At 40.0% G+C, this 16,555-nt stretch overlaps 1 protein-coding gene across 6 annotated transcripts in view; it reads left to right on the top strand.

The window, feature by feature from the left end:
• Window positions 1-16,555, top strand: part of LOC145342916 (nuclear factor 1 B-type-like) — a 309,688-nt gene that overhangs the window by 258,213 nt on the left and 34,920 nt on the right. For 5 of the 6 annotated variants that reach the window (XM_080188530.1, XM_080188531.1, XM_080188528.1 and 2 more), the window contains one exon: window positions 5,141-5,229. The exons of the other annotated variant lie outside the window; for it this stretch is intronic. In XM_080188530.1, coding sequence (XP_080044656.1) covers window positions 5,141-5,229 — 89 coding nt within the window. The remainder of the gene's footprint in view (window positions 1-5,140; window positions 5,230-16,555) is intronic. 6 annotated transcript variants of the gene reach the window in all.

Below are 16,555 nucleotides of genomic sequence, written 5' to 3'. Positions count from 1 at the left end.
TGGATAGGTAATTGGTTTATTGGAAAATCATGGCAGCAGATGCTAAATTGTGATGACGATACAAATAAAACAAGTAATCATAATTATAGACAATCATTAAAATAAATATTAAAAGGATTACACAATTATAATCATTTTAGTATTCAAATAATTACAATATGTTGCAAAATGCAAGTCTCCTTAATTTACACTGCATTTTATATTTAAATCAATAGATCATATTTTGTCATGCTGAGTTTGTTAAATTCTCAATCATTTACATACTAATTACAAGTTTTGCAAAGCAGGGGATTGGACTGTCTTGTGTATTTCTTCTGCATCTTATTTACAGAATGGTCTATTTCCTCCTTTAATTCCATTGCACATTTACTTTTGTGCGGTTGTGGCGATGGGAAATGGGATTCAGGAGTTTTCTAACAAAGTCCAGACAGAATTTTCAACCTTTCAGCAAGGGAACACACATTCAGTTGTGCCAGAGTAGCTTTGGTCCGCATTAGCTAGGATCAGTTTTCAGTACTTGTTATTGAATACTTTCAAGCTTGTTCACACGCACTTTTTCCGAAGTTAAGCATTTTAAACAGGAGCTGCAGATAAAACAATGGGTCCTACATGACTGTTAAACACAGCGAATAGGCCAATTTGAGATACGTTGTGTTGCTGAAGAAGATGTAGCATGTGGAGTCTTCCATTTTGCTTAAGCATTTCATTCATTTGGCAATTCCATACTCAATTATCCATAATTAAAACTAATAACACAATGAATAAGTGTGCAAATGTCCCTCCTTACAGCAAAATTCCTCTTAAGTCAGGCATTTAAGAACTACAACTTTGGTAATCCATGTAATGAAGTACTCCCCATTTACTCTGCCTGCTGCCAAGCAAGAATTTCATTCCTGAACAAACCTTCGCAATTCAACAGAATAGATATTAAGACAAAGGAACATAGATAAATAGTGAGAAACTATTTCTATTTGAGAGTGTCAAGTACTAGAGAACGCACATTCAAAATAACTGAGAAAAGTAACGGTGATGTTGAGGAGACTTATTTCACCCAGAGGATGGTTGGAGTCTGGAACAAACTTCCTGAGAGGGTGATGGAGGCAGGTTTGATTGCAGTATTAAAAAAGGAATTGGATTTTGTGCAAGGTTATGGGGATAAGGCAGGCAAGTGGGACTAGGCAGAATGCTCTTTTCGTGAGCCAGTGCAGACAGACTCTAAATGGCTTCTTTCTGCACTGCAAAGATTCTGTAATTTTATCTTTTGATATTCATATGTGATTTAATAGAGACTTTCATTCCAAATAAGTAGATGTTAATCCCATCAGTGTTTTTATTTGTGACATCAGTGATATTATAGGGACTTATTGCTATTTTATAGTTCTTGTGAGGGCATCCATTTTTTTCTCTCCAGTGGTGTCGCTTGCCCTTGTACTTGAGCGACAGAGTGTTAGGTCAATTGCCACTGTCACCAAAAATACTATGCACTGTGTGTATAGTGGTGAATTTGCTTTTAATTTTCTGTCCCTCTTGAATTATCTGCTCTCTTTTTGGAACTTCCCCAGCAGAGTTACTGAGAATGGGAAGGCAATGGCAAGGCAAGTCCTATCTCAAAGACTGAGCTTGACTATGATGCCTTATAGTTGAGTACTGGCCGATGGTCTGGGCTCACAAAAAAAGAATAGCCCACTGTGGTGCTTGCACAAATTTACCGTAAAATGAATCAGCAGTTGAAGCCGAGGAAAGGAAAAATGTAACAATTAAAACATTTTTGTTTTCACAAAATGAACATCACTCATGTAACAGAGATTTTTCTTATAGCCAGATAAAGGGAGGGATAGTCAAACTACTTTCCCCAGCAGAGAGAACAGCGACATGGGTGGAAAATCTGGAGGAACTCGGGAAATGTGATTCTCTCCAGAGAGAAGGCATTTTGCAATTTTCTCCGCCTCTTCCAGCATGAGGTTCACGCCCACAGAAGACGGGAACTTCATTTAAAAAGATTTCAATGAATTTAAACATTATTAGTGGGGCCCCAAAACATGATTCTCCCTCACTAAACACTCATGTCACATTGGTGAGGTTCACAAACCCTAATGATGGCACTGTGGCACAGTGGTTAGCATTGCTGCCTCACAGTGCCAGGAACTGGGTTCGATTCCCACCTTGGGTCATTGTCTGTGTAGAGTCTGCACGTTCTCCCCGTGTCTGCGTGGTTTTGTCAGGGTGGTTGGGTTTCCTCCCACACTCCAAAGATGTGCAGGTTAGGTGCATTGGCCATGCTAAATTCTCCCTCAGTGTGCCCGAATATGTGCCAGAGTGTGGTGACCAGGGATTTTCACGGTAACTTAATTGCAGTGTTAATGTAAGCCTACTTGTGACACTAATGAATAAACATCTTCAAACTTTAAAAAAATTTGAAACAGTCACAAGGATCCTTCCAGGGGTGCACTGCCAGGTTGGCACTGCCAGCCTATGCCAGGGCTAGTGCCAAGGTGGAGCCCCATGAGGGGGGAGGCCCCGATACCTCTGTGGTGATGGTGGGAGGTGGGGAAGATGATTTTGTGTTGGGATTGGGGTGCCACCTGCTCTGTCAGAGTGACAGTGTATTTTTAGTCAGAGTGGCTCAAGATTTGGAGACAAAACTGGCCTGTGCATCTATCATGTTACACACCAGTTTTCAGTCTGAGCCTGAATTGGTAAGATTCTGCCCATAGGGTTTTGTGTGTGGAATTGTGATTTATCTTCTGTTTTATGCCTCGTCCTGTCCTGTGTAACCTTTCACTTTTGGTATGCATGTTGAATAGAGAACTTGTAGAAATCTTCGGCTGACACTCAGTACTAACCACCTTGGTGTGTGGGTTAGAGGGAGCAATTAATTTTCTGTTCAATTTTTTCATCATTTTGTTCTCTAATTTCAGGTTGCAGAATTTATCAACATTGAACTGCTTGCCATAGCTTATACGGTTTTTAAATAGGCCCCCCTTCACTGTAGTAGGACTCCTGAGAAGCATTTAACGTCGTAAAATTGTACATTACTGCAAGAATACTATTCAAAACTATGAATGAGTGATACACAATCGGTGGAAAGCCTTTTTAGAGTGTAGCAGGATTATGTTTTTAGAGATCGCAAAATATGTGCTTTTTATGAAATGAGAACATACATTTTTGAGCATTTAGACAATCTCCTTAGAGTTATTAAATGGTTCAAAATTTGAGAAAAAAACTTCTTTCTCTAGAACTAACAGTATCCTGTATCCTCTCACAAAATTGTTAAATGAATCTTAATATTGATGTTGGGATCAGATCAGAATCCCCAAGGTATTTAATGAAGTTATACTATACCCCAACTGTATATTTTTTTTTAATTTGGAATGAGTGTAAGGGTAGGGTCACCCAGGTGTGATTCTATTGACATAAACTTAATAAAGTTTATCAAAACATACTTTAGCAATACAGTTTAAATATATCAAATGAATTAGCCTAACTTCTACCAATTGAAATAATTAAACATGACAAGATACAATTCTTAACTGGTAGGCAATCTCTATTAGTTCCAATTTAAGCAATATTCCTCAGAGACTTAAACTCCCCTTCAAAAATCAGTTAGCAAACAACACAGGCTTATGTGTTTTAACTTGTTAACAGTCCTAGAGACTTTGAACACCCCTGGGGAGAGAGACATCTGTCTTCTGACAGTTCCAAAACAGCAACATCCAAGGAGAGAGCATGAGAAACACTTTTGCTTCTTTCCAGATCAAGCAAAAGCTAAAATTGTTTTCGCCTGTAAGCTTAGCTTGGTCCTTTTACATGACTCTGTCTCTTGTCAATCAATCTAATCAAACCCTACTCTGAGATCCCAAAAATAAACAAAAAAAATCAACAACTCAGATTAAAGCAAGCACCCCATTATTTAGGATCAATTATTCTCCTGCATTCTCAGCATGGAAGTGTCTAGTTTGCAGACAGATCAGCATCAGATAAATCAGAGCTGCTTTTTAAACTACGCTTCTCAAGGAACATGATAACAACACTTCTTGCAGGCAGAGGAGTATCATCACACTGATTTTTTTAAAAAGTTGGGAAATAACCAGTTAATTGATTAAAAATAGAGATAGACATTTCTCCTGGATGGAAACATGTCTGCATATAATTGAAATGAAAGTTCAGCTAAAATCATGCAATTTGTTTTGGAGATCAACTATAGTTTACGTGTAAATGGAAGGACCATTGCACATTATATATTAATTTTACTGCTTTGTATAATTGACATACCACTTCAGCTGTGCCCATTGAAGTATTGCCTAGCATTATACTCTTTATGCCTTTACTCACTGCCAAACATAGTTTGGTTTATATCCTGTAGTGATAATGCATGCACTTTTCTTCATTGTTAAATAAAATGTCAAATACAACCTTTTGTTTGAATTACATGTAGTAAAATAATTGAATTCCCGGACTAATAAGCATTGTGAATTGTCCGATTATATAAAGCAGGGTATAATCACTCTGTCATTTCTGTTTCTTCTATTGACTCTGCTATTTGCTGTTTACGTTGACTCACTCACATGCTCTTTCTGCATATGTATGTTTCACTCTCAGATATTGACCATGGTGTTTATATAACGTGTATACAGTTCAGTGTTTGACATATGGGCATGTTTGTCCCACAGTGTTTTATCAAGAACTTCTAGTAAGTGACACAGAAGTTGAATCTATCTCTGGGTGATGTTACTTGGTTGCCACTTATGAAGAAAAAGGCAGAGAAAGAACTTAAATGCTCCCAAATGCTGCTCTTTGAAGCCCCCACCACCACCCCCCCAGATCAGTGTAGCTTTTGTGACTGTTTTTCATCACTGCGTAAAGGGTTGTGAGACAGGCAAAAGTTAATTGCCAGTTCTTGCAGTGCGTATTGTTCCTTTAAGGAAATAAAGTAAAATGAACTTTTTCTCTTGTTAACCTTTACTCTGTCTGTCTGGAATGTTGAACCATTGTGGTTAACTTTCTAATATTTCTTGATTGAAATCTATGTTGCATCTTAATCAGACTAATGCCTTTCTTAATGGAAGTGAATTTTTTGCATGTATTCTTGGAGTCTAGTTCTGCTCGATACCCAATCTCACTGATAGGTTTCAATTGACAGCTGAGGATTTGTGACTGGACCATGAATCAAAACGGCAGGCATTTATACCCCAGTGCCAGTGACGATACTTTGGGAATTGCTTGGCAAAGGTAATATTTTAAATATTTCTAAAATCTACACCTGCATATCAAAAATGAAACTGCATTATGTCTTCTTGTTGTCTAGCCTCAAGTCTGTTTGAAACTATTTGGTGCAAATCTTATAGAGCCAGTATCTACCTCAGCATTTTTGAACACTTGGAGTACAGTGGATTTGGAAATGTTAAACTCTCTGAATTTTCCCACATTGCTTGAGATAAACATGGCTGCCACCCTCTTCCGAGAATTAAATGTAAAACATCTGTTCACAGTACTCTTAAGAAGCCTGAAGTTATGTTGAAGAAAAGTTAGCACAGAAGAAATTTTAACTCCTCAACATTTGGTGCTCATAATCACTTTGATTATGATTTTTAAAGAAAAAAATGTATTTTTTTTAACTATTAGTCTGCCTTTCAGAAAAGTAGCAGAGTACACTTACGCACAAGCGTGTGAAGTTCAAAGACCTGTGACACACAGGTTCCAGTCCCATTCTCTTCCCTTGAGTTCCGGATCTCAGTTATCAGGAAGGACCAGAGTGGAGGCCCAGGGCTAAAATGTGGAGAGGAAAGGCACATACTGGCACTTAGCCAATAGCACAGGCAGTGGTCTGAGAGCAGAGCATGTGTTGTGCTTAGCCATAGAAGTTTCTGACCCAGGTGATTCTACGAGGGGAGAATTCTCTGGAAAAAAGGGAATAATAGCTTTTAGAGAGTACACTTCAGCTTGAAGAAAACACCTGAGTTCCTTGGCATAGAGAATGAAGTGACTGCAAAGAGGGGTATTGTAGTCTTAATCCTGATTTACAGTTAAGAGAAAGTAGTACTTTTTGTGAAGTTTTTGGAAAGTTAATAGGTAGATCCCAGGCAGTTAAGATAATCTACTGGAGTCCTTTTATTAATGGTATACATGAAGCCTGGACACAATTGAAGAAATGTTCATTTACAGAACACTCACTAGCATCTTTTTTATCTTTTATTAGTAAACATGCATTCTCAAATTAATAGCTCATAGTTTACAGTTACAAATATAGCATTTTAAGAATAAAGGACTATTTTCCATTGCTTATGCATTGAGTGTTTTAGTTCCAGGTTGCTGTTTATAAAACACCTAGGTTGATCATAGGGCAACTTATACTTATTTCATACTTAAAGTTTATGAGCATGTTCGATGTTATTTACAATTGATAGTGTAGAGGCTTAATAAAACTTCAATCATAATACTTTGGGGCCCATTTTCATTGCATAAAAGGTGTGTTTTGTTTATGTTTGCAAGTATAATGTCTATATTTAATGAATTGTGCAATACAGCTTGGTTAATTGGCAGTCATGCACTGAAGCTATGTGGTTTAAACTAAGCCAATTATGTGTTCATCGAGGTTTGAGTGTTCTGGTCAACATTTAAATGCACTTCTGAATCATGCTGCCATTCATAGAAAATAATATGTTATGAGTGTGCTCCCAATCAATAACCAGCTACTTTATTTGCCATTTTGCAGGTAGCTTCCTAGCCTTCTGTTCATTTTTTGTTAGTTTCCAGATTTCTAACTGTTCAAGTGGAGGCCTTACAGATAATGGGTGATAGGAGCTGATCTGTGTACAGCCAAATGTGAAAGGAAATTTAGTACTGTACTTAAAAGGTTAATCCTTTTGCATGTAGCATCAATATTCTTATTTATTTTCCTCTTCTGAACAAAAATAAATGTTTCTGTTTGACTATCCTGGCAAATGTACTGGGTCAGCACTTCCTGCCATAAGTTTATGTTACTGCAGTAACTTACATTAAACTTACAGTGAAGCAGCTGTTCCAAGCTGCACTCTGGGCAAGGATGTTAAACTCTGTAATTGTATTTGAAAAACTCAAAAGATTGCCTTTGCGCTCTTGAATCAAAGTCTTTCGAAATGTAAATCAAATGCTTTATTACTTTTTTTTAAACTTGTAATTTAGAATTGCAGAATATTGTAAAGGTTTCTTCACTTGGATCAAGGTAAACTAAATTGTAAAATGTGTGTCAGGAAAACTGGTTGGGAAAGATAGTTTAAAAAAAAGCTTGCAGCCAAGTAATCTCAGTGCACTTTAAAGAAATCCGACATAATGTGGCCAAATCCATCACATTTTCACATGAGTTTAAATATAATTTTGTGATTGATCCTCTCCGAAACTTCGATGTAAGCCACCCAGACATGTAAATGAGAGGATGGGGGTCAACAATCCATTAAGAAGCCATTAAATAATCTAATTTAGACCATGATCCATAAATTAACTACACTGCATACTTGAGGTGTGCTTGTGAGAAAAAGTTTATATTTGAATAGATGGGGAGCCGATGCATGAAGAAGATTAGTTGTTCCTCTCTAATCATAGTCACGTCGCAAGCTGTCTGGTAACCAAGGGAAACCAGACATGATGTAATTCCAGATTGAACTTGAACTACAGGGACTTAAAAAAGGGGAACAATAGACCATAGCAATCAATAAAGTCTAATTTCCACACGATTATGTTTGGTGCTTTAAGTTAACCTTTATGGAAATGGTGGACGTGGATGGTACAGTGCAAAAAAGATGATCCATAGACAAAATGCTAAAGCAAAGAAACAACTTTGCATTGACACTTTCCAGCAAATCCCGAGATTTGAGATGGATTAGAAACTTTGCACTCTGCAGTAAGCTGTTTCATTGCTCTGTGGGCTCTTTGTTCCCTTAGGTAGGACAAACTTAATCTTTAGTTTCCTGTCAGATGACTTTGGCAGAGACTATGTTGGAGGGGGGGTGGGAGGGGGAAGAGGAGAAGGAAGAGCGTACAGCATAATTCAAAATGCAACTCCAACATTGCCCAGCACAGTGTGAAAACTGTTCTTAAGGAGGAATGTTTTTTACTTGGTTGTAGACTTTGCCTGGGCCGGCTGTGTGTAAGGTGGGAAATGGATTAAGGAAGAAAATATGAATTGAGGAAGTCTAGCAGCACAGCAGTTAAGAGATGCAGATTTCACTCCATGTGAATTATAGATTCCAGTTACTGAGCTGGCCAACATTCAAAACCAACAAATACAATCTTACGACAGTTAAAATAACGTTGTCCCATCTGAAAACATATGACGGTTTTGAATCTGAATTTCTTTCTGAATTATCAATTAGAGTGACAAGGGAGGAAAGCAAGTAACGGAGTTCTAGTTTATTAAAGTAGCTTTTAGTTTCCCTACATAAACTCATTAGATTCTAACTGTAACAAGAGGTTGGCACAATATGACTATTTCAGAAAAGCCATATGCATGAATAATTTTCTTAAATCCAAGGGCTAGTCAAAAGGAAATGTTTATATTTATTTATGTTAGAAACTGTAGCTGGTGTCAAGATTAAGGATGACATTAAGCAGTAAACATTTTTTCAAAGTTCACCATCTGTGATATTCTATATCAAAAATGAATGATTTTGTGCTCTGCAAACAACACTTCAAATAGATAAACAGACTAGGCTTTACCATGGATTATGTCATTCTATTGTGACATCTTAGATGAACTGTAATTGTTTCTCTTATCCTTTAGTCTTTTTTAAAATTCATCCATGGGATGTGAGTATCACTGGCAAGGCCAGTGTGTATTAACCATCTCCAATTACTCTTGACAAGATAGTGGTGAGCTGCCTTCTTGGACAGTTCCTGTCCGTAAAACACTTTTCCTCTGGCTGTGTGTGAGCAATCTAATGGTTAATTTTACAGTTGAGGACCTGTGCCTTTGTCTTTAAAGTTACTAGTGCAAGAATGTAAAAGAAAGGCAGTAAATACTGGACGTATCAGTAATTCAGGCATTATCTGTGGGGAGAAAAAAGTTGACGGGGGGAGGGCAAGATTACACCTGCTCACTGGCATATATGAAGGTAATAATATATAAAACATAAAATAAAGTAGGCTTGCCCACAGTCTTCCCATACACCCTCGAGCTCTGCCCCATATTAACTCATCCTTAGGCCTACTGAGGCCCGTAAGTTGCCAATTAAATGCCCCAAATTATGGGGGCGAAGGCAGAAAGATGGCCAATCAGCTACTTTCCTAACTCCAAATAAGAGACAGGAAGGAAGGTGGGGGGATCCCCTCGGGACATTCCCACCCCCACTTTGTGTTTCCCACCTCTGGCCTCTTGAACCTCCCAATTCCCTCCTTCCTGATCCCTCCCTGTCCTAAATCTCTGGGCTCATCTTCCTGGTGATCTTCTCGCAGGACCCTCTTGTAGTTCCAGCAGCAGCCACTACAGCGCTGTGGTGCTGTGGGGTTACCCAACTATTGCCCCGCCAGAGGGCCCAGCAGCTCTGGAGAGCGAGGTTTCTTATCTCTCAGGCGTGGAAGTCTCACTCAAAATTTGCTAAGATCACTGTCACCACAATTTCCCCACAAGGGGCCCCTTTTTTAAAGTGGACAATCTGCCGACCAACCCTTCCATTGATGAGCAAAGTATGCACTCCCTCCCCTGTAAAACTCCCCCCAGTTTTTGCATTAGAATACAATGGGCGGGATTTTCAAGACCAGTAAATCCTGCTCGAGGTCAATGGACTTCTGCAGGTCTCTGATTCCCGTGGCGGGTGGGACAGGAAAATTCTGCTGAATGTTTCTGGCTACGTCGTGAATGTTAATTCACTCCATTTCTTGCATCTAGAAACAGAAAAATGAAACAGAGCTACTTCCTCATCAAGCAAGTGCAGAAATTTTTTTCAGTCTTCTGTCCAGACACAGGGCAAGAAATTAAAGAATACACAGTCTGGGATTTTCCCGACCTTCTGGTGACAGGCCACAAGGCAAGGGGGGCCAGCAAAGTGTGTCAGGAAGGCTACCTGATACATTTACACGGCCAGGCCATTTCTCTAGTGACAGGAACAGCAGCAACCCAGCTGCTCATCGAAAGGAGGAGATGTGCAGCCAATGTACCTAACTGAAAAGCCACATGATGGCCTTGTTCCTAGCTGCTGGCACTCTGCTCAATTTGTTTTCTTTTCAGAGACACTGGATGGGATTTTCTGCTACCCCCCCCACCCCCACCTCCCCCCAACCCCACACATTGTGTTTTCCAGCAGTAAAGGTGACCCCCCCCACTGATACCTATGGCATTTTGCATGGCTCACCTGTCCCGTCGAAGGAGTTTTACCCTCGGCGGGACCGGAAGATCCTGCCGGTGGAAATGGCTGGAAAATCCCTTAAAGGGTTAATACACGCTGCTGCTTGTGGAGAAGACAGCATTTTGCAAGAAAAAGTAATGAAGCACTTCTCAAGAAGCTGGAAATCTCTTGACCCTGGTGGACTTTACAAAAGGATCACATGGTGTTTATGACTTTGAAGAAAGTTAAAAACAGTCTTCCAGGCATAAAAGATTGCAGGCAGGTTTAGCTTTTGGGAAGAAAATAAGAAGGATCAGCTGCCGAATGAAGCTCTGGACCAGTCAAAAGCAAAAAATGAATGGAAATTGCTCTGAAGCTGCTCTACATTCTGAGATTGAGTAACTGCAAGTTTTATGTGCCATCCGCCCTAAAAGTGGTGCAAGAATCATCATTTTTTTGTGTTGCAAACCAATATGGGGATGTGTGCGCACGTATGAAGACACCAGGACACTGAGTCGTCAGCCTGAGATGCCTAGGTATTGCCCATAATCCACCAAATAGCCAGCCATAGCACACATGCAAATATATCTTGTGACCCATGGAGTCATGGAGCTAGAGGCAGTGGGAGCAATCTTCCCATTTCAGTCTTCACTGTTTCAAAGGTATTGTTTATTGAATACCACTAGGTGAGTAGTTTCTCGATACAGAACCAAAGCTTGTTTTTCTCAGACTACGTCTCAAGGTTTTTTTTTATATAATGATTCAGTGATATTTAAAAGCAGCAGAATGCTTTGTCACTTGGGCTTATAGCTAAAACCATTCTAAACTCTATGTAAAATAGACAGTGTAATATGTGGGAAGCACAATTTCTACCTTTTCTTGATACGTAAGAACTAGGAGCAGGAGTAGACCATCTGGCCCCTTGAGCCTGCTCCGCCATTCAGTAAGATCATGGCTGATCTTTTTGTGGACTCAGCTCCACTTAGCCACCCGCTCACCATAATCCTTAATTCCTTTACTGTTCAAAAATTTATCTATCCTTGCCTTAAAATCATTCAATGAGGTAACCTCAACTGCTTCACTGGGCAGGGATTTCCACAGATTCACAACCCTTTGTGTGAAGAAGTTGCTCCTCAACTGAGTCCTAAATCTGCTTCCCCTTATTTTGAGGCTATACCCCCTAGTTCTAGTTCCACCCACCAGTGAAAACAACTTCCCTGCTTCTATCTTATCTATTCCCTTCATAATCTTATATGTTTCCGTAAGATTCCCCTCATTCTTCTGAGTCACTACTCAGTCTCTCCTCATAAGCCAATCCTCTTAACTCTGGAATCACAGAAGCTTTGACAGCTTAACAGTTCTCATTAGATTGTGCACTTCTTACACACAGTCATGTTTAACAATTCCAAAGGATGCTTTACCTCTCCCAGAGTGTGCCTTACCTCTCCCAAAGATGTCTTGGAGCCATATTCAAAGGTGTATCTTATGTCTCCAAAATGGTACCCTGTATTCAAACCAATCCTCCAAGTTCAGGCCAGCTGTTACATGGCCTAATCTAAAAAAAAAGTTTCACACTTTTTGGTAACCAAAATCCCACATCAGTGGAAGGAGCTGATGATTTAAATGACTAGCTGCTTCTGTAAACTACACTTGCATGAACCCTCGCTAACTTCAGTCCTGTCCCAGGGAAAATCGGAAATTCCATGTTTGGGGCGCGACATAGGATTTTTGACATTTCTGCTATTTTTTCCACGGTGAAGAAACTCTCCGTCTTGGAGAAAACCCAGGCCAGAGCTTCACTTCATAGGCAGGTAGAACTACCAATTTCTAATCATTCTAAGTAATAGCTAGATAACTCAGAGGATCAAAATTGGAGGGCACTAACTTCTTGTCAGCTCTTCCATCAAACACAGTTCTACCCAGGAGTAATTTCTATCTAGTACAGCAGGATCAAAAATGGGGGAAGCCAGATTTCTGCAGGCGAGAAAAACATATTGAAGAGTCAATATATTTACGCAGCCAACTGCCAACTACCATGACTTCAGCAGCTTTCGTATGTTCTCTCAAACCTTCTTTTGAAAGGACACTGTGTATTTGGATGCTGCTGCATATTTGCTTATTCATTGCATTTTTTGTGCGATTTATTCTTCCCTTACAGCCAAAGGCCATTTCTAACAGAAGGTCTAGGGTGCAGATGTTGAGAGAGAAATTGAGAAACTCAAAGCTCTCACTTTTTTGGAGAGTCCGTCATGAAGAAGGCCACTAGCTGGAATGACATGGTTTGGGTAATGGGCAGGTTGAAAGAGAGAAAGCTGCTTCAGGTTCGTATCATCATCCTCGCATTCCGTCTTTCTTGCAGGCACAGAGCAGTGATTATGTGAGCTACACCATGAGTTCTAACCTGAACAACTTAACACCTGTCCTTTGCTTCTTGTTACAGAGACATCACAATGCCAGGATCAGCAAGCTGGACCTTTTAACACCAAGTCGAAACACAACCTCAGCACCATCAACACTTAAAAACACGCACGAGTCCAAACACATGGGGCCAGATTTTCAAAGAGCCGCGGGGTTGGGACCTGGTGCAGGCATGATTTCAGAATAGCAGGTCTTTTCAGGATTCTGACTCTTCTAGGATTGTTTGAAATTTCCAAAGGGCCAGAGTTGGATGGACCACAAAACTTGCACCTTAATAAACAGCCCATTCAGCTCCTTAAGTAGCTTGCTAAGGGGCCTATAGGGTGCAGAGTGGAACTTTCCAATTTTATTTTGGCTTACCCAAAATGTCACCTGTGCGTGGTAGCACAACTGCTGGGTTTGCTGCAGAACCAAACAATATTTAGTTGCCTTTGAATTGAAATTGATTTTTCATGGCTGTTCTTGCACCAGTGCAAGTGCTGGCCTTTTGTTCTTCATTCATGGTCTTGTCGCCATCATTGCTGGCCCTGCAAGGAACTACCTGCTTTCCTCAGCAAGGCAGCGACAGCCCCAAACATGGCTGCTGTCTGCCTTTGCCCCGAGTCCCACGCAGGCAGCTCCCACTTCCTGGAGGTGCTGGATGCCACTAATTGTGTGCTGAGTTAGCCTCCTCAGTTAGGTCACTTAAGTTTAAACAGCGTCATATGAGCGATGGAGTTGAGGCATAGTACCCAGAATCCATCCTGCTGTCAGGCTCCTGACCCCGCTTTTGAAACTCTGGCCGTGCACTCTGGGGAGCTTTGTCGATTTAGAAGTGGAAGCACAAGATTAAGTTGATTCTGGTAGTTAACAGAGGACAGGTTGCTGCTGAGTGGAGGCAAACATTGTCAGACTCCTCTGAGCCATGTTTAATTTTGAACATGCAAGACCAACTCTGAAGTGCAAAATGAGGAGCACAAATGTGTGCACTCCTTCCAGTATGATTCATAGTTGTGTGATATTGCAATGTAATCTTTCTTCTGCAGATACTGATTGCATAAAATAGTGTACTGGTAGCATCTCTAGGACTTTGGTAAGGAACATATTTGTAGCATCTTTCAAAGGAGCTTCTTACTGCCTTAATAGTGGATATTGTTAATGGGCTTTGGGCTGAAAAAGAGGGAGTAAATTTGTGTTTTGTTTAACTGGGTCTTAACAATGGTAAAAAAAAGTCCATTTAAAATACATGTATCATCTCATTTTATTATGATTTGATCTTCGGAGAAATTGAGGGAACATGAAAAAAATGCACCAAGATTCCACAAATGTTACACATTAATGGCTAATTTAGATCTACTTACTGTGATATTACTTGCTGTGCACAATCTCTTACCCAAGATTGCCCTCCCCTTCTGTTTGAAAGAAATTTGTCATAAATAATCAAGAGTGAGGAAAGATGCCTCAATAGAATTTGATTTCTAATCAATACTTTCATGCCACAGTGGATGGTAGTAAAAATGCGATTTACATTTCTTAAAGAAAACACGCAACAATGATTGCATTCAGGTTATATTGTGGTCTGCAAATTATTTTGTATTGTTGCTGGCAACAAATCTGCACAAATACCTCAGCCCAAATTTTTACACCTGGTTCGAGTATACATAGACCAGAGCCCTGTCAAGGCGCGCCTTAAAAATGGCAGCTCCCAGTTGGGGTTTTTACCTTTATAACCGGTATGCCAAATTAGTGCCAACTCATGCAATCCATGGTTCCACACCCACTACCCTTTGCCATTACCCTCTCCGTATCAACTCTCCTGGTATCATTTGACAGTTCCTTGACAGCTTTCACATTTCCTTGATAGCTTGACAGTTTCAATCATGTATGCTTTTAACAATCCAATAGAGTGCTGTATATCTCCAAATGGGCACCTTACTTCTTCCAAAGAGTCTCCAAGACCTCATCTCTCCAAATGAATCTACATGGATCAGGCCATCTCTTACCTGGTCTACTCTGCACATTCCAGGATGCACACACCTGGCCTTACAAATTCCACTTTAGTAAAGGCAGCTGGTAATTTAAACAGCCAGCTGCCTCCATAAACTCTGTTTGCTTGATCTCCAGCCTGACTTCAGTCCCACCCCCATGAAACAGGAAATATTGTGTTTACGAGTGAGACTCATCATTTCCGGCTATTTCTGGAAATTGTGTCACGCTGGACTGCATCTCCACTGCACTGAAAATCTGGGCCTTAATTTTTAAACATAATGTAAAGCATCCTTACGTCTTTGGTCATTAACCTTGGCTTGCATTTTCATATGTGAATGAGGCATTTCATGTCTTCAAAAAGTTGCAAGCAGCATGTAAAACTGTTTACTGCCAGAACATTTTCTGTCTAGTGTTAAACATAATTCTTTGATGTTCAGCTTATAGATACATTTATAGATTTTCAAATTGTTTGTAATGTTTTGAAACAAACTTTGTCTTAATTGGAATCTTACAGGATTTGCACACGTACTAGGATCATACATACTAGCTTCCCTATTTTAACAAGGGTTTCTTATCCTCTTTACTTTTCCCAGAGAGGTCTCGTAGTAATCTTTAGACAAGTTGTGAAGCCTTAAACTTGATTTACAAAATGGTTAGGTGCATTGCCATGCTAAATTCTCCCTCAGTGCACCTGGAACTTGGTCAGTACCTGCAGTATGTTCATATCTCTATTGCACTCCAGGCTAACGTATGTCATTGATCCCATAAATCTATGATTTTATGCTAGGCTTTATCATCTGTCATTCTAAATGGTGTGCGGTCTTGATTTTCCATTGGCCATTTTGTGACATATTTTCAACAGTAAGTAAAGGGGAAAACTGTCTCCTTATGATACACCTGGAAAAACATTACTTTCACATATCCTGTGCAATTAATGGGCTGCCAGCTGATGTGTAAGCATCAAATATATTGTTGATTCAGCTTTGCAACAGAGTGTACAAAATTAAAAGATTTACAAATTGCAGAACAAGATTTTTTTTGAACAATCCAATTCACTGCGCCATTTATGGAAATCTGAAAAGATGGGAATATTTCCTCCAATTGACAAGTGAATTAGTGTACATCTAAGATTAATACATTATAGGAGTTGGAGCTTGCATATGGCAATGCATTTAATGGTTGCTCATCACCTTTATCACTGGATTTCTTTTGGTTGAAGGCTTACCCTGATTGAAATTGATTGCAGCAGTGTTGTAGTGTGGCATACAGAAATAAACTATAATTAGCTTCCTATGCATGGTCTGATTAAAGCAAAGAGACACACCATTTATGTTGGTCTCAGGGTTGTGGGAAAGAAAAAAGACAAAATCTGAAGTCTCCCAGACTAATGGAGGTTGCAGGAAAGTAGCTGAAAACCCATCAGGATGCTGCCATATGCTGTCCCACCTCCCTTTTTCAGAGGCAGCAGCCTTGGAGAACTGACAGCCTGCTCTGCAGAAGCAAGCAGTCAATCTATCCAATTAATGTCCCAATCAAAGACTATTATTCCACCCCAACTGCAGTTTCCCAAAGTTAGATAGCAGCCTCCCCTTCCCCAAAACCCCATTGATTCAGAGCCAGGAAACCACTTAGAGTTGGCCTACCGACTGCATGTCAGCGAAGCATCAGAGAACCACAAGACTGAAACTACCACAGCCACAATCTTTCCTGTGGAGTGGTTCCCTTCCACACCTAAGGCCCCATCCCCTCTGGGCCTTTTTTATTTTAAAATGTTCTGCAGCCATCGGAGAAAAGCTCTACTGTGACCTCACACTCAGGTAGAACTATCTGCCACAGCAGTGCCTTGTTTCCCAGGGGTCGGAGGTGTTGCTTAC

Source organism: Carcharhinus amblyrhynchos, chromosome 5, assembly GCF_965287045.1.
Source record: "Carcharhinus amblyrhynchos chromosome 5, sCarAmb.v2.hapA, whole genome shotgun sequence".
In the NCBI taxonomy this organism is placed as follows: Eukaryota; Metazoa; Chordata; class Chondrichthyes; order Carcharhiniformes; family Carcharhinidae; genus Carcharhinus; species Carcharhinus amblyrhynchos.
This window is presented reverse-complemented; position numbering and strand designations above follow the sequence as displayed.